The 20,915-nt window shown below is 34.8% G+C and overlaps 2 protein-coding genes across 3 annotated transcripts in view; one reads left to right on the plus strand and one right to left on the minus strand.

Annotated features, from left to right (window-relative positions):
* Positions 1 to 20,915, minus strand: part of LOC111512224 (uncharacterized) — a 41,931-nt gene that overhangs the window by 20,171 nt on the left and 845 nt on the right. For both annotated transcript variants that reach the window (XM_074185273.1, XM_074185274.1), the window contains exons 2-5: positions 16,055 to 16,227; positions 12,802 to 13,069; positions 4,234 to 4,388; positions 3,859 to 4,175 (exon numbers count right to left, since the gene is read on the minus strand). In XM_074185273.1, the coding sequence (XP_074041374.1) occupies positions 3,859 to 4,175; positions 4,234 to 4,388; positions 12,802 to 13,069; positions 16,055 to 16,227 (913 nt within the window). The remainder of the gene's footprint in view (positions 1 to 3,858; positions 4,176 to 4,233; positions 4,389 to 12,801; positions 13,070 to 16,054; positions 16,228 to 20,915) is intronic.
* On the plus strand, positions 7,467 to 9,106 carry LOC141486758 (uncharacterized). Its single transcript, XM_074185275.1, has 3 exons — positions 7,467 to 8,003; positions 8,063 to 8,284; positions 8,342 to 9,106. Exons 1-3 carry the CDS (start codon positions 7,833 to 7,835, stop codon positions 8,987 to 8,989), a joined length of 1,041 nt encoding a protein of 346 aa, XP_074041376.1. The 5' UTR covers positions 7,467 to 7,832; the 3' UTR covers positions 8,990 to 9,106.

Genomic DNA, 20,915 nt, shown 5'->3' on the forward strand with positions numbered 1-20,915 from the left:
TATGACGATCTTTATTACTCCCAAAGATTTTGACTGTTGATTTGGTAGGATTGATTTGATAGGATTGATTGAATGATTCTTGGATATTTCAATTGATTTTAAAAAAATCTTCATTCAAATAACTTTGTTGGTCCATAATATTCTCGATTTTATCACTGAGAAATAAGTTTGTATCATCTGTATATATTTGTATTTGAAATTTTTTCAAGACATTTGAGAAATCTGAAATGTATATAGTGAAAAGAAGGGAAGTTATTACTGATCCCTCGGGAGCGCCATGAGCTACCCCAAGTTCAGACGATTTTGTCTTCCATGATGACGCGTTGAGTTCTATCATTTAGAAAATATTCAATAAATGATCATGGCATATTATCCATAAACCATGGATGGTCAATAATATTTGAGTTATACGTTTATCTAGATTATTTATAATGTCATCCGTCTTCCCAAAAGTGCAGTAGTAGTACTATGACCTGGCCTAAATCTTTGTTGATGTGGTGGTAGTATTTTGTTTTCATTCACATAATTATACATTTGTTCATGATCTGCTTTTTCGAGAATTTTTGAAATTGATGGTAATATGTTGCTAAGTCGGATATCTAAAAATGTTTCTGTATTAGAAATTTCATTGATCGAAAAAATAAGGATAAATACCATTTGTTGTTCATTTATTCATCATGAAAGTAATTATTGGAATTGAGTAAGGTATACAAAGTTTGATCATTTTTATGGGGATTCCATCAGAACCAGTTGCATTCGATTTTGTTTATTATTGAGAAAGTTTGTTCGTGTGTTATTGATTTTATGAAATGCTCATTAACTTTATCTGGAAGTTTTAGATGTTCTGGTATAGAACTATATTTTTTGATTTGAAAGGGTTATATTTTTAGGAGTGATTAATTTTTTGGGAAAGAAAGTTTTTGGCTTTCTACTACTCCATCTGATACAAAAAAAATGGATGAGAGAATCTTCCAAAGAAAGGAAGGATTAATCAATTTGAAAATATATATATTTTTTGTTACTGACAATATCAAAAGATGGAGAGTATTCCTGTTTGGAATTAAGTTGATTAAGAATAAAGTTGAGATACCTTCCCTTTTTTTTCCTCCTTATTGCTGTTATTACTATATTTCTCAAATTCTTGAAATTCTCCCAATCACTGCTTTTTTTTGTTCTTTTATATTTTGCCATTGCATTATTTTTATTCCGAATCATCATCCCTAAAGGATCTGTAAGACATAGTGCTTTTGGTTTACTAATTTTTAGCGTTTTTGTTAGCGCATGCACTTCAAATATGGAAATCATATATGTATTGAAAGTAGAGACGATTTCATTTATCATTCAATAAATAAAGGTCATACCAGGGCATTTTTACTAAGTCTACAGAAAACTCATTATAACCGAAATTTTTATAATCGCGACATGTCCTATAGAAGCATTTTTGTTTCTGCTTCTCACATATCAACTCCGTATAATATACCAAACAATGGTCAGAAATTTAATCAGCGTTTATTGTGCAAGTATTACCTATCACATCGACATTTCTCGTTGATATGTCAATGAGGGTACTACTGATGTTACTTATTCTTATTGGTTCGTTATTTAGCACAGTTAGGTTATAAGCAGCAAAAAAAATTTTGAAGAACAGTAGTGTTTTTATTCGTAGTGTTAAGAAAATTAACATTTACATCTCCAACTAACATAATATGGTCAACAAGAGGTATTACCGCAGGAAGTAAATTTTCTAAAACATTAATACAATCAGAAACCCTTGTATTAGGGGGTCGGTATATACGATCTATTCCTATTCGAAAAATATTTACCACATAGAGGCTGTTTCTTTTATCATGTGGTAACATTGCTATATTCTAAACCGTAACATATACGAAGACGATTGAATGAGAAAAAAAGGTAACTGTCATCGGAAACAATACAATGATCGAAGAACATTTACGGGGAATCTCGCCCTTCTTGAGTTATACGGCGAAAACTAAAAACGCTGTTTTTCGTTTTTTTTTCGAATGGAATTGTTATTTCGGAGTATATCAAAAAATGGAAAAAAGTTATTGTATTCGAAGTGTACTAAGACGATGTAATGATAAATATTCGATTAAATGTTTCGGGTCAACATGGCCACCATCAACTTTTTTTTTTTAATACGGACCTGTCTTTTTTATTACAGATATTGATAAAGTAATAAATTCACAATCCAAGGGTATATCACATTTGATATTTTTATAGCAATTTTCTAGCATAATAGGTGTAATACTAATATATGCATCTCTTATTTTTTGTTTGAGATGGTCGATATCTGTACTTGTTGATGAAAAAACTTTATCCTGTATGTATCTCCAGACAAAAAAATCTAAAGGAGTAAGATCTGGGGATCGAGCTTGCCAGTCAAGTGGTTCATTGTTTCCCATCCATTTTCTTGGGAATATTGCATCTGAATGTTCCCTTACTATTGCTACATTATGGGAAGGAGTGCCGTCCTGTTGAAAATATTGTATTTCATAGCGGATATTCAGTGGCAATTCATCTAAGTTGCCATCGAATTCGTTGAATAAAAAATGAAGATATATTTCACTATTCAAATGATCATCGTCAAAAAAGGGCCAAGGATGTTTGTTCCCACAATTCCCAACCAAACATTCATTCCGAACCTTTCTTGAAAAATGGTTTTCCTATGTGAATGTTCATTTCTATTATTCCACCTATAATGGATATTTCTGTTAAATCAACCACTGTTGGTGAATTTTGATTCGTCCTTCCATATTATTTTTTTTACAAATATTTACAACTTTCCTATTTCTACGTCTTAACCACTTCGCAAATCGAACTCTCCTTCCGTAATCCCTTTCATTGAGGTAAAGAACTTTGCGTATCCTGTAACATTTATAATTTGTTCTTTTTGTAAATAGTTCTGGTGGATTTTACAGAAATTCCCATTTCGTGGGCAATTTCTCGTGAAGAACAATCTTGATAGGCATAATTTTTGTAACTGCCCAATCGCAAATTAAAAAAAAAATGTTTTCAATGTGTACATTTTCATGTGGTAATACCTATTTGCTTACCCATAACATTTATTTGATTCCTTCCACTTCCACTAACCACATATTTTCTTGTTTACTTTCTGTCAAATGCACCATAGTCCCTCAAATTTCTTTTTCATCGTCTAAACATTTGTATGTTTGGAATACGACGATTCGGGTATAGCTCAACATAAATATTCCTTGCCAAAAGAGGATTTCTATTTGATTTTGCATAATTAAATAGCATATCAGTCCTTTCATCATTTGAATACATCTTTGATATATTCATAAACGTCTGACAGTTCTCAACATTGTATTGTTCCCGATAACAGTTACCATTTTTCCCATTTAATCGTCTTCGTATCTGTTACAGTTTAGAATATAGCAGTTATCACATGATGAAAGAAACGACCTGTATGTTCTAATTCAGTTTTATTAAAGTCAAATTCAATTTTTGTCAGTTCAATATTTGTTCTACCCATCAATATTAATGGAATAATCTAATATTTATCTGTCAAACATGTTTCGGTTACGATAATAATATCGAAATTATGCTTATTGACTAATTGTTTTAAAAGATCAAATCCGATAAACAGTGTTCTCACATTCATAGTGGCAATAGTGAAGTACATAATGAAATTTCTAGTTAAAAATGATTTGAATACATGAATTTAAAATACGAATAATCCCAAATGAAAATAAGAATCCGTTCAAGTGATATGAAGAGATTTCTCATCGTACTGTATAGCATTTTATATAGAAGTGTGAGTTAATACGTATTCATTGAAAAAATCATATCATCACTCATTTCACTATTGACTCCTACCTTGAATTGCCATGATCAAAATAATAAACGTCAACCCTTGTTGTCCCATTACTATCGGTGTAGGTACTTTTTCGGTGGATCTTTTTGTTGGTTTTAATTAATTTAGGATCGATTTCTTCGTCTATGCAAAACATCTCCTCTTTACTGAAGTCTTGTTTCGTCGACAATAGTTCGTTTCTTAAATTTTTATCTTTTTTACTGAAGCCCTCATCGTTGTAAAAGTCAATTTTGTTGTCTATGCTTTCATTTGAAAACTGACACCGGCATTTGAAGTCGTTGGGTTTTGGAATATCATCGACCAAATCGAAAATCAAGCGCTGTGAATATTAAATACTTTGAATCGTTTTAAGCGGATTTATGAAAATAGGTACATACCCTTGGATTACCCATGTTTGTTTGAGATTGCTTCATGTTCATTTTATAATATTCACATCTCTTGGACATCGAGTTGTTTCTTTTCTCCTTGAAATTCCTCAATAGATTTTGAATTAAATTTTTTTGTTTCATAGGTTTGTTTATCATAGTTTGACCTGAAATAGGAATAACAATGTATAACAATATACTTATCGGAATATTCTTTGGTCGATTTCAAACGACAGAGAGTATAAATTCTCGATTGTCTTCAAATATAGTAACGATAGAGATCAAGATGCCAGAGATATTCGCGAATGTCCAGGCGTTCGCCGAGTTTAACTTTGCAATGCCCCAGCCATGGGTTCAGTGGGAAAAAACGTTTTGAACGTTATACAGGGTGTTTCAAATTCAATACTCACCATTGGGATTTCGAGAACTATGAGACATACGAAGATGGTTAAATTGGGACAAAGTTGCGCATTTACCTGACTAACAATATGCCGTTTAGAAAGTTCTGAAATTCCGAGTATATCCGGACAAGTCATTGAATTTTTGGCGAAAAATGACTTTCAAGAATGAAAGAAAAATAGATATGATACCAATTTATTACAAACGATAGAAACAGTGTTAGGACATCGGAAATGTAATTAAACTTGTATCCCGAAAGACGACGACCACATCGAACTATGTTCTTACCAAACCAAACTCAACGAATTTGATTCGTTTGAAAAGCCAATAAAAATACGGAGACAGAAACAACAATCAAAATTTGATAAATGAGGTGTGTATGAAGTAAATTAGACATTGTGCTTTTTTCAATGAAAATATAAATTTGAACAAAAAGCAATAATTAACTAAAATGTAAAGACAAGAGAAAATCACAGCAAATGTTAAAAATGTTGGACTTGTTCTTGATAACACAACTGTGCCCTTCTTCGAATATTATTCACTGCACGATTAATTTCCCTCCTCCTCACTCTTTCGAACTCTCTAACGTAAAGGTCGGAGGTCCAGGGTAAGAAGCACCTGTTTTGATTTTTGTGAAAGAGGTGAGTCGAAAAATGTTTCTACAATTTCTGAATTTGACCCAAAGTCTGATTCGGTTAGAGACTGGTTAAGTATTGTGGTTAAGTATTCGTCCTGGTAACAATAAGGTAAAAGCTGTACAAAATTATCCTACTCTACAAAACATTCATCAATTACGTCAGTTCCTCGGTTTGGTGAGTTACTTTAAAAAAGTTCATTGATAAATTTCTACAAAAAGCTAGTATACTAACAAAATTGTTAAAAAAATAGTCAATGGCTGTGGACGGATGCACATTCAAAAACTGTTGAGGATTTCAAAAATATTTTGATTAATAAACCCGTTTTGATTATTTTTGATGCAAAATGTCAAACCGTTGTATATACTGATGCAAGTAGAGATGAAATCGGTGGTATTCTGATGCAAATAACCGACAAGGGAGAGCAGCCAGTGTCATTTTATAGTCGGCAAACAAGAGAGAGCGAGAAAAGATTTCATTCATTCGAGTTAGAGTTGTTGGCAATAGTGTCCAAGTTACGTCATTATTTATTGGGTACTGAATTTGTCATCAGAACTGACTGTAATGCTGTTCGTGGAACAATTGAAAAAAAAAATATAAACCCACGCATTGGCAGATGGGTCCTCTCTTTACAGGAATATAATTTTCAAATTATTCACAAATCGGGAAATCAAATGAGTCACGTGGATGCTTTGAGTCGTAATCCATGCGTAACTAGCGAAAGTATACAAACAAATATTATTATGAAAATATCTTAAGGTGATTGGTTGGCGGCTGTTCAAGCCAAAGACCCTGAAATTGTGAAAATTAAAGAAAATTTGGCGTCAGGTGATGTGAGTAGAGATATTATTTATAATTATGATTTAAGGGCAGGAAAAGTTTTCAAGCTTACTGAGTATGGTCGGCGTTGGCTTGTTCTGAAAAACTGTCGATGGCAGATAGTAAAGGCTAATCACGATGATTTGGGACATTTTTCTGTAGAGAAAACTCTTCACAGGTTGCAGGAATGATATTGGTTCCCTAGAATGCGACATTTTGTAAAAAAATATATTAAGTCTTGCTTACACTGCCAGTACCATAAAATGCCCGCGGGGAAAAAGCCAGGATTTTTATTTTCCATTCATAAATGTCCTCGTCCTTTTCATACTATCCATGTTGATCATGTTGGTCCATTTATTGAAAGTTGAAACGGCAACAAATACATTTTTGTTATGGTCGACTCGTTCACAAAGTTCACAATTCTAAGTGCTCTTCCCAATACCAAGACGTCCCCGGTTCTGAACGAATTGCGTAAATTAATAGCCATTTTTGGAGTACCACTGCGTATAATATCGGATGCAGGCAAAGCATTTTCATTCACCAAATTTAAACATTTTTGCGATGAACAAGGTAGTCGCCATTATCAAAACTATAGCTATGCCTAGCGCAAATGGTCAGGTGGAACGATACAATACGACAATTGTAGACGATGCCGCAACAATGAGTGCTAATTTGGAGGAAGAAGATTGGGACAAAAACATATCTAAAATTCAGTTATCAATCAATAGTACCTTCAATAAAACAATACAGACGACACCAAGTGAAGTTTTAGTTGGGTTTCAATTGAACTTGGGGGAAGACCGCTTCGTCACTCATGTCCACGAACCCCCAGCGATTGACGTAACCAAATTGAGGCAGGATGTTGCAAAAAGATTGGAGGAAAATCGTGAAAGGCAGAATAAAATTTTCAATATGAGACAAAAAACAGCTCTGGTTTACAAAATAGGAGATTTGGTGCTTGTAAAAGTAACTAATTTCAAAAATGATGGAAACAGTAAGAAATTAGTCGAAAAATATAAAGGGCCATTCAAGATAAAATAGAATTTAGGAAATGATAGATATAAAATATGTGAAGAATTAGGGTCAGAAAGGTGGCAAAACGCAAACCGTTATGAGGGAGTCATCGGTGTGGAACATCTCAAACCGTTCACAATGAGACATGACAATTAGTGAGTGAAAATCCAGTCATAATTTAGGGATTGAAACTAAATTCATGATTAGGAGTTTAAGTTGTGGACTCAACCAACCGGCAAGGATAACTCAGGGATTAAACTGAGTTACAAAAAAAACAGTCATAATTTAGGGATTAAACTAAATTCATTACTGGGAGTTGAAGTTGGAAATTAAACCAACAGACACATACAAAAGTTGGGGATTAAACCAACAGACATAAATAACTTAGGGAATAATAGTTATTTATGTATCAAGGGAATTAGGAGGGCCTTAATTACCGATGGTAAAGTTTGCGTCCCGAGGGCCTCTGGCCCGAGGGACAGCAATTGCCTGAGGTTATTAAGGCTCATTAATTCCCGTGGTACATAGATAATTTTATTTCTGACCGATTTCAATAAAATTTTGTTCATTTTTGAAACGGAAAAATGTACCAATTCATTACCTTCCCGGTATATTTGAATCAGGTACCGTTGATTATAGTAGAGTTTTCTTGTTGCTAGGTTGTTGCTACGTTACTTGTTTATAAACAGAACTTTGTTATCAAGCTGTGTTTGCGGTGAAAACGTGTTTTCTACCCCAAATATAATGGAGGATATTTTGAAAAAAGCTGAACAAGCAAGAGAATCATTAATTCCATCGAAAAGTGAAGCCGTATACCAAAAAGAATACAAGATATATCTGGACTGGCTGACACGGAAAAATGTTATGCCAAAAGATGTCACTGAAACTGTATTTCTGGCATATTTTCAAGAACTGGTAAGGAATTTTCTATGTTTTTCGGTAGATTTGGTAGTAATTGTGTTTATTCGTTTCAGTCAGAAACGTATAGTCCGAATTCTTTATGGACTAAATGGTCAATGCTAAAATCGATGGTGACTATACATGAGAAACGAGATATCATCAAGTTCAATGAACTACAGGCTTTTTTGAAACGGAGGAGTAAGAGTTATAAGCCGAAAAAGTCTGCTGTTTTATCTCCTAAAGATGTTATCAGATTCCTTAAGGACGCTCCTAATGATATTCATTTATTGCATAAGGTAATTTTTTTCTTATTTTCCTTTTTGTGTGTATTTATTTCCTTTTTTTTGTTATAGGTTGTTTTGATTATGGGTTATTTTGGAGGATGCAGAAGTCAGGAACTTTTGAATATGAAGATATCGGATATAGAGGACCGGGATTCCGTTATGGTAGTGAACGTACCGGAAAGTAAAACTGGTGTATCGAAGAAATTTACAGTTGTGGATGAAAAAGAGTTCTCCGCTTTGCCTTTATTAAGACTTTATATGTCTTTGCGTCCTAAAGGTATTGAACGATTTTTTTTGAGCTTCCGACAAAATAAATGTACATCTCAGCCAATTGGAAAAAACATGTTTGGGAAAATCCCCAGCAAAATCGCAATGTATTTAGGATTGCCAAACTCATCTTCCTATACGGGACATTGCCTTCGTCGCACTTCTGCTACTGCTCTAGCCAATGCAGGAGCAACTATGACTAACTTAAAAAGACACGGAGGTTGGAAAAGTTCCACGGTGGCGGAGGGGTATTTGGAGGATAGCATCGAATTGAGAAATAAAACGGCGCGTATGTTGTCTACTTTGTCATCAGAAGAGGCAGGTACCTCGACTGTAGTGAACAGAAGCTCCAGCCATACAAAAGAAGAAATTGTTTCCAGTGGCGGAAGTAATTTTCAGGGAACATTTCAAAATTGTACATTTATTATTTGTAATGACGTGAATAAATAAAATATGGTTCAGTTTTCATTTCTATTTATTTTTACTTGTGAAAGGTAGAGGGAATTATAAAATCTATAATGTCCCAAGGGAGTTATGACCCTCTTTATTGATAGCGTAACTATGACGATATAGGGTAGCAGGATGTCCGAATGTTAGGGAGTGCGTTAGGATCAGAGCTCCGTACAGCCCTGGACATTATCTTGTTGGGAGTACTGGACGGGACAGCCCTGAATATCACCTGATAGGTTTACATAAGAGGATGGATGATACATTCCTTTGTGTGTTGAAATATGTTTAAGTGGGGCAGGCTGAAGCTGATATTGTTGTTGAATAGACTAATAAATGTTATAAAGTTGGTGGTGTTATAAGTGTTGTAATATCGTTGTTAGCCAGTGAGGCATTCCTAACATATCTCTTTTTTATTCATTCGTGAAAGCCATTTTTCGCTAAAAATTCAATGACTTGTACAATAATAAAATGTCATTGAGTGTAACAAATTGAAAGTCAAATTAAGAAACATCAAAGTCAAAGCCTATTATGATAAGAATTCATTTTTTCAATATATCCAATTTTTAGAAAAAGAATGATAACTTATGATATATTATTGTCGCTATTGGTCAAAATGTTATTACCTGTTACTGACGTAACATTGCATTGCGTTGTAGTCCCTATAGTATCTTTTAGTATGGGATTCCAAATCCGGTTAAGTGTTACCGCCTCCTCTTCCCGTATAACTTCCCGTATAAGCCAACTGTGGTATCCAGATCGGGGGCAAATAGTTTCACATCTTCAAACAGTATATGTGATCTCCTTCACTAAGTGCGGTGATAGCCAATTTCTTCATGAGGCAATTTGAGAAGAAGGCAATCGATGTTTTCGATTTCAAACCAACCATTTGTACGTAATGTTTTACTCTAGTTAGTTTGGATGTTGACATCATTTTTTCGTTTGGAATCATTAGTTAGGTACTCGTATGATCTGTTATGCATGTATCATAAATTGCCGCGGTACATGCGTTGTGTATATATTTGTGCGCTCTCAAAAATATATGGTATATGCGTGTCTTGACTCTTTTTGTATTCTGGTATTTTTGTTTATCATAGAGATGAAGTTATATTCACTCATGTGGTTTAAGTAATCAGAAACTACGTCTATATCTTTGTTGATATCTAAATTCATATCCCCAATAATAATATGATTATCTGAATTATGATTCTTTGTTTCTTCTAGATATTCTTGGAGTTTGGTGACAAAGTCTTCTGCCTTTGAAGAAGGAGATCTATACAGTGCAGTATATTCAGCTCAGTTTGTATTGTTCTGCACTCAGCGATACTTATCACAGTGTGATTATATTTAATATCATCTTTCACATACATGATAACTCCATCATTTCTGTTGAGTTCTCCTCCACTAGATCATCTGATAACCATCTAGATTGTATAGATCTCCACACTCGGAAATATTGAATGTTTCCGATAAAATAATCACGTCTAAATCGTTATTTAGTTGACTCAAAAATACTTTGAGTTCATGTATATTTTTTCTAATACTCCTTATATTCTGATGGAATATTTTAAGGATTCTGTTACAGTCTATGTCAGTTATAATATTGTTGAGTTCTATAATATCATCAATTTCAAGAGTGTTTACTGGTTCATGATTACAATATCTCATAAGTTCTTCCATATTTCTGAACAAGTTATAGATAGAAAGAGTTGTGCAAAGATAGGAATTGGAAATATGAGTAACCTACTTTTTCACGAGACAGCCTACTAAATAACCTCTACTTAATAATATATACACATCCACATATACTTATAAATTATTCAACATTCATATGTCCAAGTACAATATTAGTAAAGGTGGAAGTAACAACAAGTGAGAACTTAATCGCAAGTGCTGTCCTGTTATTTGTTACCTGAGCGCGTTCTGGGTTTATCTTGTATTATTTTCTGGACTAGTGTTTTAGTTGTCGTGGTCTTTGGTGTTCTTGGATCTTCTTTATATTCAGGAAAAACTTTTTTGTGGTATCAAATGTAGAAGTAGATGAGGCACTGCTGAGTTTGATGTCTTCGTTATCCTCCTTTTCCAGATCTTCAATACCATAAGTGGCTCCGTCAACATAGAGTTTGTTTCCTTTTATGTAGCAGTCTTTATATTTTCCTTCTTGCTTGACCAGAGAAAGATGTTTCCTCAGTAATTTACTTTCACTTCTTTGTTGATGGGTTAGATCTTGGGATATTGATATACTCTTTCCTTTCAATTTGTTGCAATTTTTCAGAATTTCTTTTTTTTTCGGATATGAAACGAGTTCAATTTTTATTGGACAGTTTTCTGATTTTCCTAGGGGGTACACGTCTGCTATATCGTTATCCTTCAATTCTATACCTACAAGATCCTTGAGATCTCTACACAAATTTTCTGGTGTAATCTCTTCTTTTTTTTATTAAGTCCAAATATCAAAATATTCTTTTTATTTTGGGCTCTTTTGAGGTATTCTAATTCTTTTTTGAATATATCGTTTTCTTTTTGCAAATTTCCTACGGTATTCTTCAGCTTTTCAATTTTCAGAAGAAGCCTAGTTTCACTAGCTTCAATACAATTTTTTATTTCAGTACGATTTTTCAAGATTTCATTTTATAATTTTTCAATCGCTTTATAAAACTCGTGTCATTATTACTGAGCCCGAATAAATCAATGTGCGTGGCTACCTTTATGAGTTGTGTTTCTTATCGGTTTTTTGTTGTTTGCGTCTTTTTATTACTATTATTGTTTGAGATTTTCTGTTCTGAGTGTATTCAATTTTCTATTTGATTAAAGGTAACGTACGTTGTTTAGATGACAATGAATGTGGGATCACTCTGCCTCATTGAATAATCAATTTGAAAATTTTTGAGACTTTATTCTCTATTAAATTCTTGATATTGGTAGAGATATTTTACAGATATGTGCACAGCATAAAGCACACCATACACCATAAATGGTTATTCATGTATCACTTATTTGCACACAGCCTTTACTTTCTTTTCTTCTGTCAGTTTGTTCACTATGCGATTCAACACTTCATTCACTACATTTGGCATCGTAATAAACTATTCCCGACGGTAGGTACTCCTACGTCTGACCTGGTCGATTGTCTGTACTGTCTGTTACAGTGCATCAATAAAGCAAGTTCAATATAGGAAAGTATGTATTTTTCAGAAGATAACTCGACACTTTTGTATTTTTCAGAAGATAACTCGACACTTTAAAAATATACAGTGCCGATTTAGTCATCCCCCTCCTAACTTTTGAACGGAACAAGATGTCAAAATGTGACAAAATTATTGTGGAAAGATATCATTTTTGGTAGTTTTTTATGAAAAGTCTATGTTATGACATCACTTTTCGCCGAGAAGCCGCTATCAACTTATTTTTTCGAATAGAAGGGGGAGTCTTGTGAACCTTCAATTATTATAAAATGACCTTTACTGTTTTTTCAATTCAATTAACCGGTTGCCCTATATACTAAAAAATCCATCTCTATTTACTTTTGACTTTTTCTTGTTATTTATTGTACCGAGAGAAATATGTTTTTTTGTCTTGTATTTTTCAATTACTGAAATTATTACACATACCTAACTATTATTATCATCCAACTGTTACTCATTCAAAAATTCTTCAAAAATGATTCAAAACTCATATTAAAATGATATGAATATGATCCAAATGGGAAAATTTTCAAAATATATTCTTTGAATATTCGATTGCTACTTGGGTGATCCAGAACAATCGTATGGATTGAATTTGACGATAAATTGTAATAATAAAAATCTAGTTACCTCCAGCGTTTCCATTATGGATGTAACTGGCAATTTGAGGACACATGCACTCTGAGTTAAAAACGAAGTTTGCTGGGAAATGGGGCGGCGGACAAATGTACTGGACGGGCATTTCATTCTCCGGCATGTCAACCATCGTTGATTGCTTTTCGACCATCATTGACATGTCTCCATCTATCAGAGCTGTGTGTTCATTAGTAATGTCTGGTGGAAGAGTTGAACAATCACATTCTGTTAGACAGGGATCATCTTCCGGTTTTGATTCACCCTGCGTGAGAAAAACGTTAAACTTTTATTAATTCTGTCATATACATATAATCATAAAGGGCTTTGTAAAGTCCTCCCGCTTCATCTTAAAAATGAATGATTCGTATATCTTTCAGTACAAATCCTATCTACCTCATTATACTCGTGACTTATATATTTTTGCCTTTCACCTCTTACACATAACTGGATTACTAATTTCCTCAGATAAATACCCTTGGATTTCATCTTAGGTATTTCCGTAGGAAAGGATTTGAAGGTGTCGTAATAACGAAGCAGTAGAAAAAGTACATTTTTTGTCTGACTTTTTTCTCGGGATTCCAATTTTTTTAATATCTCATTTTTTAGAAATCTCAACTTTTTCCAAGAGAAAAATCGAGAGTGATTTTGAGTTCTCAAGTGAAAAGTCGAATTATAACAAAAAACGAAGTTTGGCCTTTTACACTTTGAAGTATGATAATTGACACAATAACCCGATAGACTTGTAGATGACCCATCGTGAACAAACTTGCTGAAACTTAACTTCGACCGAAAATTATTCTGCATTTATTTATTACGTTTATGAATCCTTTGAATAATTAGTAAACTCAGCAGATAACGATTTTTTCAACAGTAAAAAATATCTTTTGAAACATAGGGCCCCAATAATTCGGTTACTTTTTAGTAGGGTGCTCATGCCGGTTCCCGATTTTCTCCTTCTGAGTGCATGCAGATCGGTCTTGACGTTCGAATCTGTCCACGATACATGGCTTTGAATCCTATATATGGTCAGAGTATTATGTTATCATATTCAGTTTAGATTACTTTCGAATAGGTGATGAATATTTGTTGCAGTCCAAGGGGACAGGAAGTCGACATCATCGTCATAGAGGTGAACCGCTACACCGCGCTGATGAGGCCAATAGCCAGAAAAACGTGTCCGCAGTGTGCCCCCTTTTTGGAGTGTTGTTTCAACGAGTCATTTTATTATATATATATATATATATATATATATATATATATATATATATATATATATATATATATATATATATGTTTGTTTGAAGGTGATTGACAATGTTTCGTGATGAATTTCACTAGTTCGGACTTCCATTGTCTATTATATAAAATGATTTGAAATCCCTGAAACAAGTAAAAAAGAATAATTAAAAAAGAATAGTTGAAAATAACAATTATATTAAGCAACAATAAACCTGAAATGAAATGATAGTACAATAACCTACAAGTAAAAATATAATAATTGAATAAATAAAATTAAAGGAATGCAAAAAGAAAATAATAAAAATAAAAAAGTGTAGAGATTCCAAGTCACGTTAGTTCACGACGTTTCGATTGTTGGTATCTACAATCGTCTTCGGGTGATGACTGGACTGATTCCTCCGAGAGATGACTATTTTATAGGTCGTTGAAATACTTTCACTTTCTCTACTTTCCATTTTCCGCTTCACTGATTCCGTGAGAGATGACCGATTTGGCGGGGGTTGGTCATTTCTCGTTTGATGATGGGTTTCCATATGTTTCGTATATCTACGCTGGCCTGGCTGAATACGTTGTTGGACAACATGTATGCGGCTTCCTTAAATTTTCTCCTGAACCAATGTTCCTCTTTGTGCAAGATCTCAGCTTGGGACCACTCGATGTTGTGTTGGTGGGTCCAAACATGGTCTGCTATTCCTGATTTGCTGGTTTCTCCTCGCTGTGTGTGCTTCTTGTGCTCGGCAATGCGAATATTCAATGGCCTCTTAGTTTCACCAATATAGGATTTTCCGCACTCACAGGGTATCCGGTAAATGCAATTCTTGGAATCGCAGTCCGCGTTTGGGGGCCTGGTTTTCGTGAGGCTGCTACGGATAGTGTTACCGGATCTGAAGCAGCGGAATGGATATTCCAAAGCGATGGTAGAAAAGACTTTGGCTAAAAGACAGCAGGAGCCTCGCAAGGAAGAGAAGCCGTCACAACCAGTGCTTGCACTTCCCTACATCAGAGGATTATCGGAGAGGATAAGAAGAATTGGTTCCAAGTACAACATTAGAACCTGCTTCAGATCCGGTAACACTATCCGTAGCAGCCTCACGAAAACCAGGCCCCCATGCAATCAAGAAACGGGATACATACTGACATACGATAAAAGACTTCGGGTAAGTCTGTACATTATATCGTTTTTTGTCGAGCCATTGTCTTAGGCATGTGAATTACTGTGCCCATTTCTTTCGCCAAATTAGCCGCCTGGTTATAAAGCTCCTTGAAGGTGTCAGATTTGTTGTCTCGTTTTTTCCGTATGCTATGTTTTACAGCTTCTTCAACCTGCGAAGTTTCCATCATATCATGTATTCTGCTCGGAGATTGTGAGCTGAAGATTGCTGCAGAATATAGTGCAGGAAAGCAAATGCATCACTTTCTCTACCTTCCTGTGAACTAGCAATGGCTTCGAGTACAGTGGGGAGTGCAGGAAGGTGTTCCATGAACGTCAACATGGCTTCGTGCCTTTCTATGCATCTTGTTTCGCACAGTTTTTTTCAAATACCTCTCGATCTCATTGTCTACTACTGTTCCTGGCGGAAATATTACACATAACTACAGTAATGATATTTGGTTGATGGAACGCGCTTCGATAAGTGTGTTGCGATTCCGGTGTTCAGGAACATTGCTTCAAGATTTCTATTTTAATTTGGAAATTTATTTCTGATTGAATTGAGAACAGAAATAGATTTTAAATGAGTTGACGGTACTGACAACTAAGGTCATTAGCCTCGATTTCAGGATAGGCTGTAGTCCTGTCAGTTAAATAATGCAGCAAAATGAATCCACCTTAAACAAAATGAATTCTAACGAGAAAAATATCTGGTTGATGGTGGATTCGAACTCATGATCTTTGGGTCACTGTATTGATACCTTTGAATACTTTTCCTACTAGACAAGTTGAGAAAAAAGTACTTCGATCTTTCAATTCTTATTGGGCAGATGTTATTGACGGACAACCAATACTTACTTTTGTGGTAACTGACACAGTAGTTGTATATAAAGTATCTTCGATATCTCCATTATTGCTGCTACTCAAAGTGAAGTGAGGAGTTGTAGGTCCCATAAGCTCAATTACAGTTTTGAGATCATTTTTGACTTGGTTCACTGATCTTGCACATTTGATTGAACATGTTTCAGTATCTGGAAGTAAATAGATATAATAGATCTGTTTAAATCTGTTTAAAATCTGTTTAAAATCTGTTTTTCCGTTCTGTATCTGTAGAGTAGGGAGGGTGAGTGTAAGCCCACGCACTTAGGCCACATGTGACCCATTGTACATCCTCCCAAGGAGTTGTCCTCCTAGGTCGTCGTCCATCCTGTCCTTTCCAGGAAGGTGGACAGGTCGCTGGGAGACATCTCCTTTATATCGGCAGGTGTAGGCCAAGACTCGCCGAACACACACTCTCTTATTGACGATAACTCCGGGCACTCACACAGGACATGCCTGACAGTCTCATCTTCCTGTTCACACATCCTGCATAGAGGTGTGTCCACTAGCCCCATATTATGTAGGTGTTTCCTTAGCTGACAGTGGCCAGTCAGAAATCCTACTGTAAGGCGTAGATTTTTCCTGGTCATCGCCAGATATTTCTTCGGCGCCAGCTTCCCAGGGTCGCCCAAGGTGATCCTGGCAAGATTACATTCTTTGATTTCATCCCATCTCTTTAAAGATTGAGCATGGGTGTAACATTTGACTAGTTCCGCAATTGTCGAAGTCATCAGGCCGTGGGTGCCACTTGGTCCTAAAATTCTTAGTCCAGCCGCTTCCTTGGCTAAAGAGTCGGCAATGCGATTACCTTTACTCCTTTCGTGCCCTTTAATCCACCTCAGGATAATGTTATTATCTACCGAGGCTTTGGCTAAATCTTGGTGGCACTCTAGTGCTAGCCCTGAAGTAACACGGTGTCTGTTCAAGGCTAATAATGCTTGTCTGCTATCAGTGCAGATTGTTATGTTTTTGCCCGAAATTCTTTTCTTGGTTATTTCTTTTGTGGCGATTGAGATACCAGCCAGTTCTGTTTGGACCACGCTGGTATTTCTTCCCATTCCCCATTTGATCCTTAGGCTTAGTGATCTGGAGTACACTCCACATCCTGAACCTTCTTTGGTTTTTGAGCCATCTGTATAAATCCGTATTGCATTTGTAGCATCTGACTCTGTGTTCTGCTTAATTTGTATTTTGTAGGGTTTATTAAACACAAACCTGGGTTCAAGTTCTCCGGAAAGAGCCCAACCGATCTGTGAACATTCACATTTATGATTTAAACTGTTTTTCCGTTAATCAGCTGTCGCCTCCATACGAACGACAACTCTCAGAAGTTGATCGGTTACAATATTGATAAGTCTAGGGTCACCTGACAAAAAAATAAAAACATATAGTATACTGATATGATATCAATAATAATTCTATTCTTCATTTCAGTTAAGTTAGTTTTATTCTTCTAAGAAATATATGCTTATAATTGGATTCATTACCTTCTTTTTGAAGACAAAAAAATAAGCACTACCCGTAAGAGTATCTATAGAAGAGAGACAAATCTCCAAGCTTGCTTCTATATTCTAGACTATAAAGGTTGTAAGTGATGTTCGCGTCTTCAATCAGGCGGATGGTTTTTTTCTGGATAGAATCTAGCAGCTTCATGGTATGCTTAGGGGCGGAGCTCCATACATGAGAACAATATTCTAAGGAATGTCTGATCTGAGCTTTATAAACCATTAAAAGTTGCTGAGGTGTGTACAGTTTTCTGGTTCGGAAAAGTGTTCCAAGTTTTTGAGAAGCAGCCTTTGCTGATTGTGCCAAGACATATTGGTGTCCATTTTAAACCCCAACAAAAGTTTCAAAGCAGAAAGCGGAATTGTCTGTCTTGACATTATCATATCCGGTTTGTAGACATTGATTTGATGGTTTGAAACGTATTGGAAAGGTTGAAAAGCTCTGAAAGTGGGCGCCTCACGATTGAAACGATCGACAGAAATTGTTACATTTCGAGGCCTGTTCTTCTTTGCTGTTGCGCAACCAAAACAATCCTTCTTTAGATCAAATCATCACGTGTGATGAAAAGTGGATCCTCTACGATAACAGGAGACATACAGGATAGTGGTTAGATACCAATGAGCCACCCAGGCAATTCCCAAAGGCTAAAATCCACAAAAAAAACATGGTTACTGTATAGTGGTCAGCGGCTGGTGCGATTCATTATATCTTTATGCAATGCATTCGTCATTAAAAAAAATATAACTGAGTGCAATTTGAAAATACGCCATTCAATTATTCCACTAATTCAATTATAGAATTTTTGTCAAAATTCCAACTAATTCACTGTGTTCAGCTGGTTTTGGTTTATTACTGTACAGAATTTTATCGAAATCATCAAAAAAGTTTGGAATTTTTGCAAAAGAAACGCACGATTACTTTTGTGACCCCCACCAAACGTATCTTCAAGTCATTGCATTTCTGTTAAATACATCTGTTAAAATCTGGTTTCCTTCTGTCGCCCTCCTACGACGATAACTCTCAAAAATCCAAACTTATGCGAACTAAGGACTAACGAGGTCTTACCTTTTAATGTGTAATTATATCACTTGCGATAATTTTTAACGTATTCCGTGACTATTTCGGAGTAATTACATCACGAACTTTGTGGCACACAGTGCTACTCCTTAGTCGTTATTTGCAGACATTTCTAAAGATAGTCCCATAAAAATAGTCAAGTTCAGTTCGGCCAGGTGATCTAGGTAGTCATCCATTCAATCTACTACCCCGTTCTATACAACGATTAGGGCAATTTTGATGTCTAGCATTATATACAGAACAACAATCTATCTGCAAATATGATTTTTGGTTTCTGCAATGGAAAGTTCATTTATTTCGTCCTAATTGAATAGAACTGGCGATACTTGATGAAAATCCATATAAAAAAACTAATCAATATAGTTTATTGTATGATTTTCACTATAAAAGGGTTTTACAAAAACCGCGACATGATTCAGATAGATATAGACACTAATTCAAAAGACGCTGAAAAGTCTTAACAACATTGGTTGATGTGCTCAAGGATAGAAAAGTCGAAGGCTGAGTAGTACCGTATTATGCTATTGATATTCCTCTCTGGACAATGATAATGATAATGATTCTTGGACCCAATTATCACTTACCCTACAGTGTGGGAAGTGGTCATTGGTTCTACCAAATGTTAATTCATGATCGAATATTACCCCTAGGTCTTTGATCTCATTACATCTCAGCAGATCTGAATACGGGAATGTATAAACCTTTTTTTTCGACTATAACTCACTACTTTACATTTCTCCACATTGAGTTTCAATTTATTATTGCTACACCAAGCAACAAAAAATTCAGATTGAGATTGAAGATTCACACAATCACCTACTTCCTTAATAATAGAAAATAATTTCAAGTCATCCGCGAAGCATAACCGCTAAACTCGCTCACAAGCTAAACTTTCACATAAGTCATTAATAAACGATAAAAACAAAAGAGGACCTAGGTTGTAGCCCTGAGGCACATCAGATTTACAACCGTTATAGGACACGAATTGTTTTCTACATGTCAGATAGGATTGCATCAGCTGACAGGAAGTATTCGAAAAACCGAAACTCATCAATTTATTGAGCAAGATAACATGATCAATTTTATCAAATGCTTTAGAGAAATCCGTATATTTAACATCAACTTGGCCATTGTTATCTAATGCTTCGGAAATACATTGAGTAATAATGACTAGATTTGTAACATTAAAACGCTTAATAACAAATCCATGTTGATGTTGAGATAGTTGCCGTTGAACAGAAGCATATATGCGATTATATTAAATAATCTCAAAAATTTAAGAAAACATACATAAAATAGATATGGGTATGTAATTCTCTATATATGATTTTTTACCACTTTTGTGTACAGGACATACTTTAGCTAATTTCCAAATATCTGGAAATGTTCCAGATATCAGACATGAATTAAAAATTCTCGTTAACGGTTTTGCTAATGCCCCTGCACAATCCTTTAACAAAAATCATGGGATCATATCTGGGCATGATGTCAGTTTGCCCTTTAATTTTTTAGTTGCAGATATAACCTCATTTTCTTCAATGGAGAAAAATGAATATGAACATTATTATTCACTGTACCAACTTTGTTCAAAACTGAGCCAGATTTTGAATACACCTCACTGAAAAAATTACTGAAGGCATCAATAATATCTTGAGGATTCTCGAGTTTGTTTCCTAAGTAGGTTACTGATCCTGGTATTCTTGTGCTGTTATTCTTAGAGTGAACATATGACCAGAATCTGCTAGGATCTCTAGACAACATTGTTTGTATGTTAGCAAGATAGTTATCATATGCGGTTTTTATTTGGTTTTTAATCAAAGCACGCAAACGTTGAAATTCAAATCTATTCTCATCACGTCTAAATTTCTTGATATTTTTTTTTAATTTAGCCTTCTGTTTAATGTTCTTTATGATATCAGAATGAAACCATTCAGGATAAACATGACTAATATTTTTGAATTTGGGTATATGATCCTCAAAAATGCCATATAAAATTGAATATAGAATATCGACTAATTTATTAACGTTCTTGGACGTACCTAAATTATTCCAGTCAGTTTCCTCTATATCTCTATACAAAGATTGCATGAATTGGTGTTCAGTCAAGTTTGTTAAAATGTTAAGACTACCATGGAAGAAACGTAAGATGGAGACGAGAAACCACCTTTTTCAAAATGTAGAATGAAAAAAAAAATGGAGGAAATCGTCGATTCATAAATTTGATCTGAGTAACCTTGTGGCAGTCATTGTAGCCCTT

The sequence above is a fragment of the Leptinotarsa decemlineata genome, unplaced genomic scaffold (genome assembly GCF_025532065.1).
Source record: "Leptinotarsa decemlineata unplaced genomic scaffold, Ldec_3_MD MMD2_tig00026369_RagTag_RagTag, whole genome shotgun sequence".
In the NCBI taxonomy this organism is placed as follows: Eukaryota; Metazoa; Arthropoda; class Insecta; order Coleoptera; family Chrysomelidae; genus Leptinotarsa; species Leptinotarsa decemlineata.

Bases quoted from the DNA above. Each gene is read 5' to 3' on its own strand.
- LOC141486758 (XM_074185275.1), top strand. From the start codon at position 7,833: ATGGAGGATATTTTGAAAAAAGCTGAACAAGCAAGAGAATCATTAATT. The intron at 8,004-8,062 runs GTAAGGAATTTT...TATTCGTTTCAG, and splicing joins TGGCATATTTTCAAGAACTG to TCAGAAACGTATAGTCCGAA. The intron at 8,285-8,341 runs GTAATTTTTTTC...TTTTTGTTATAG, and splicing joins ATATTCATTTATTGCATAAG to GTTGTTTTGATTATGGGTTA.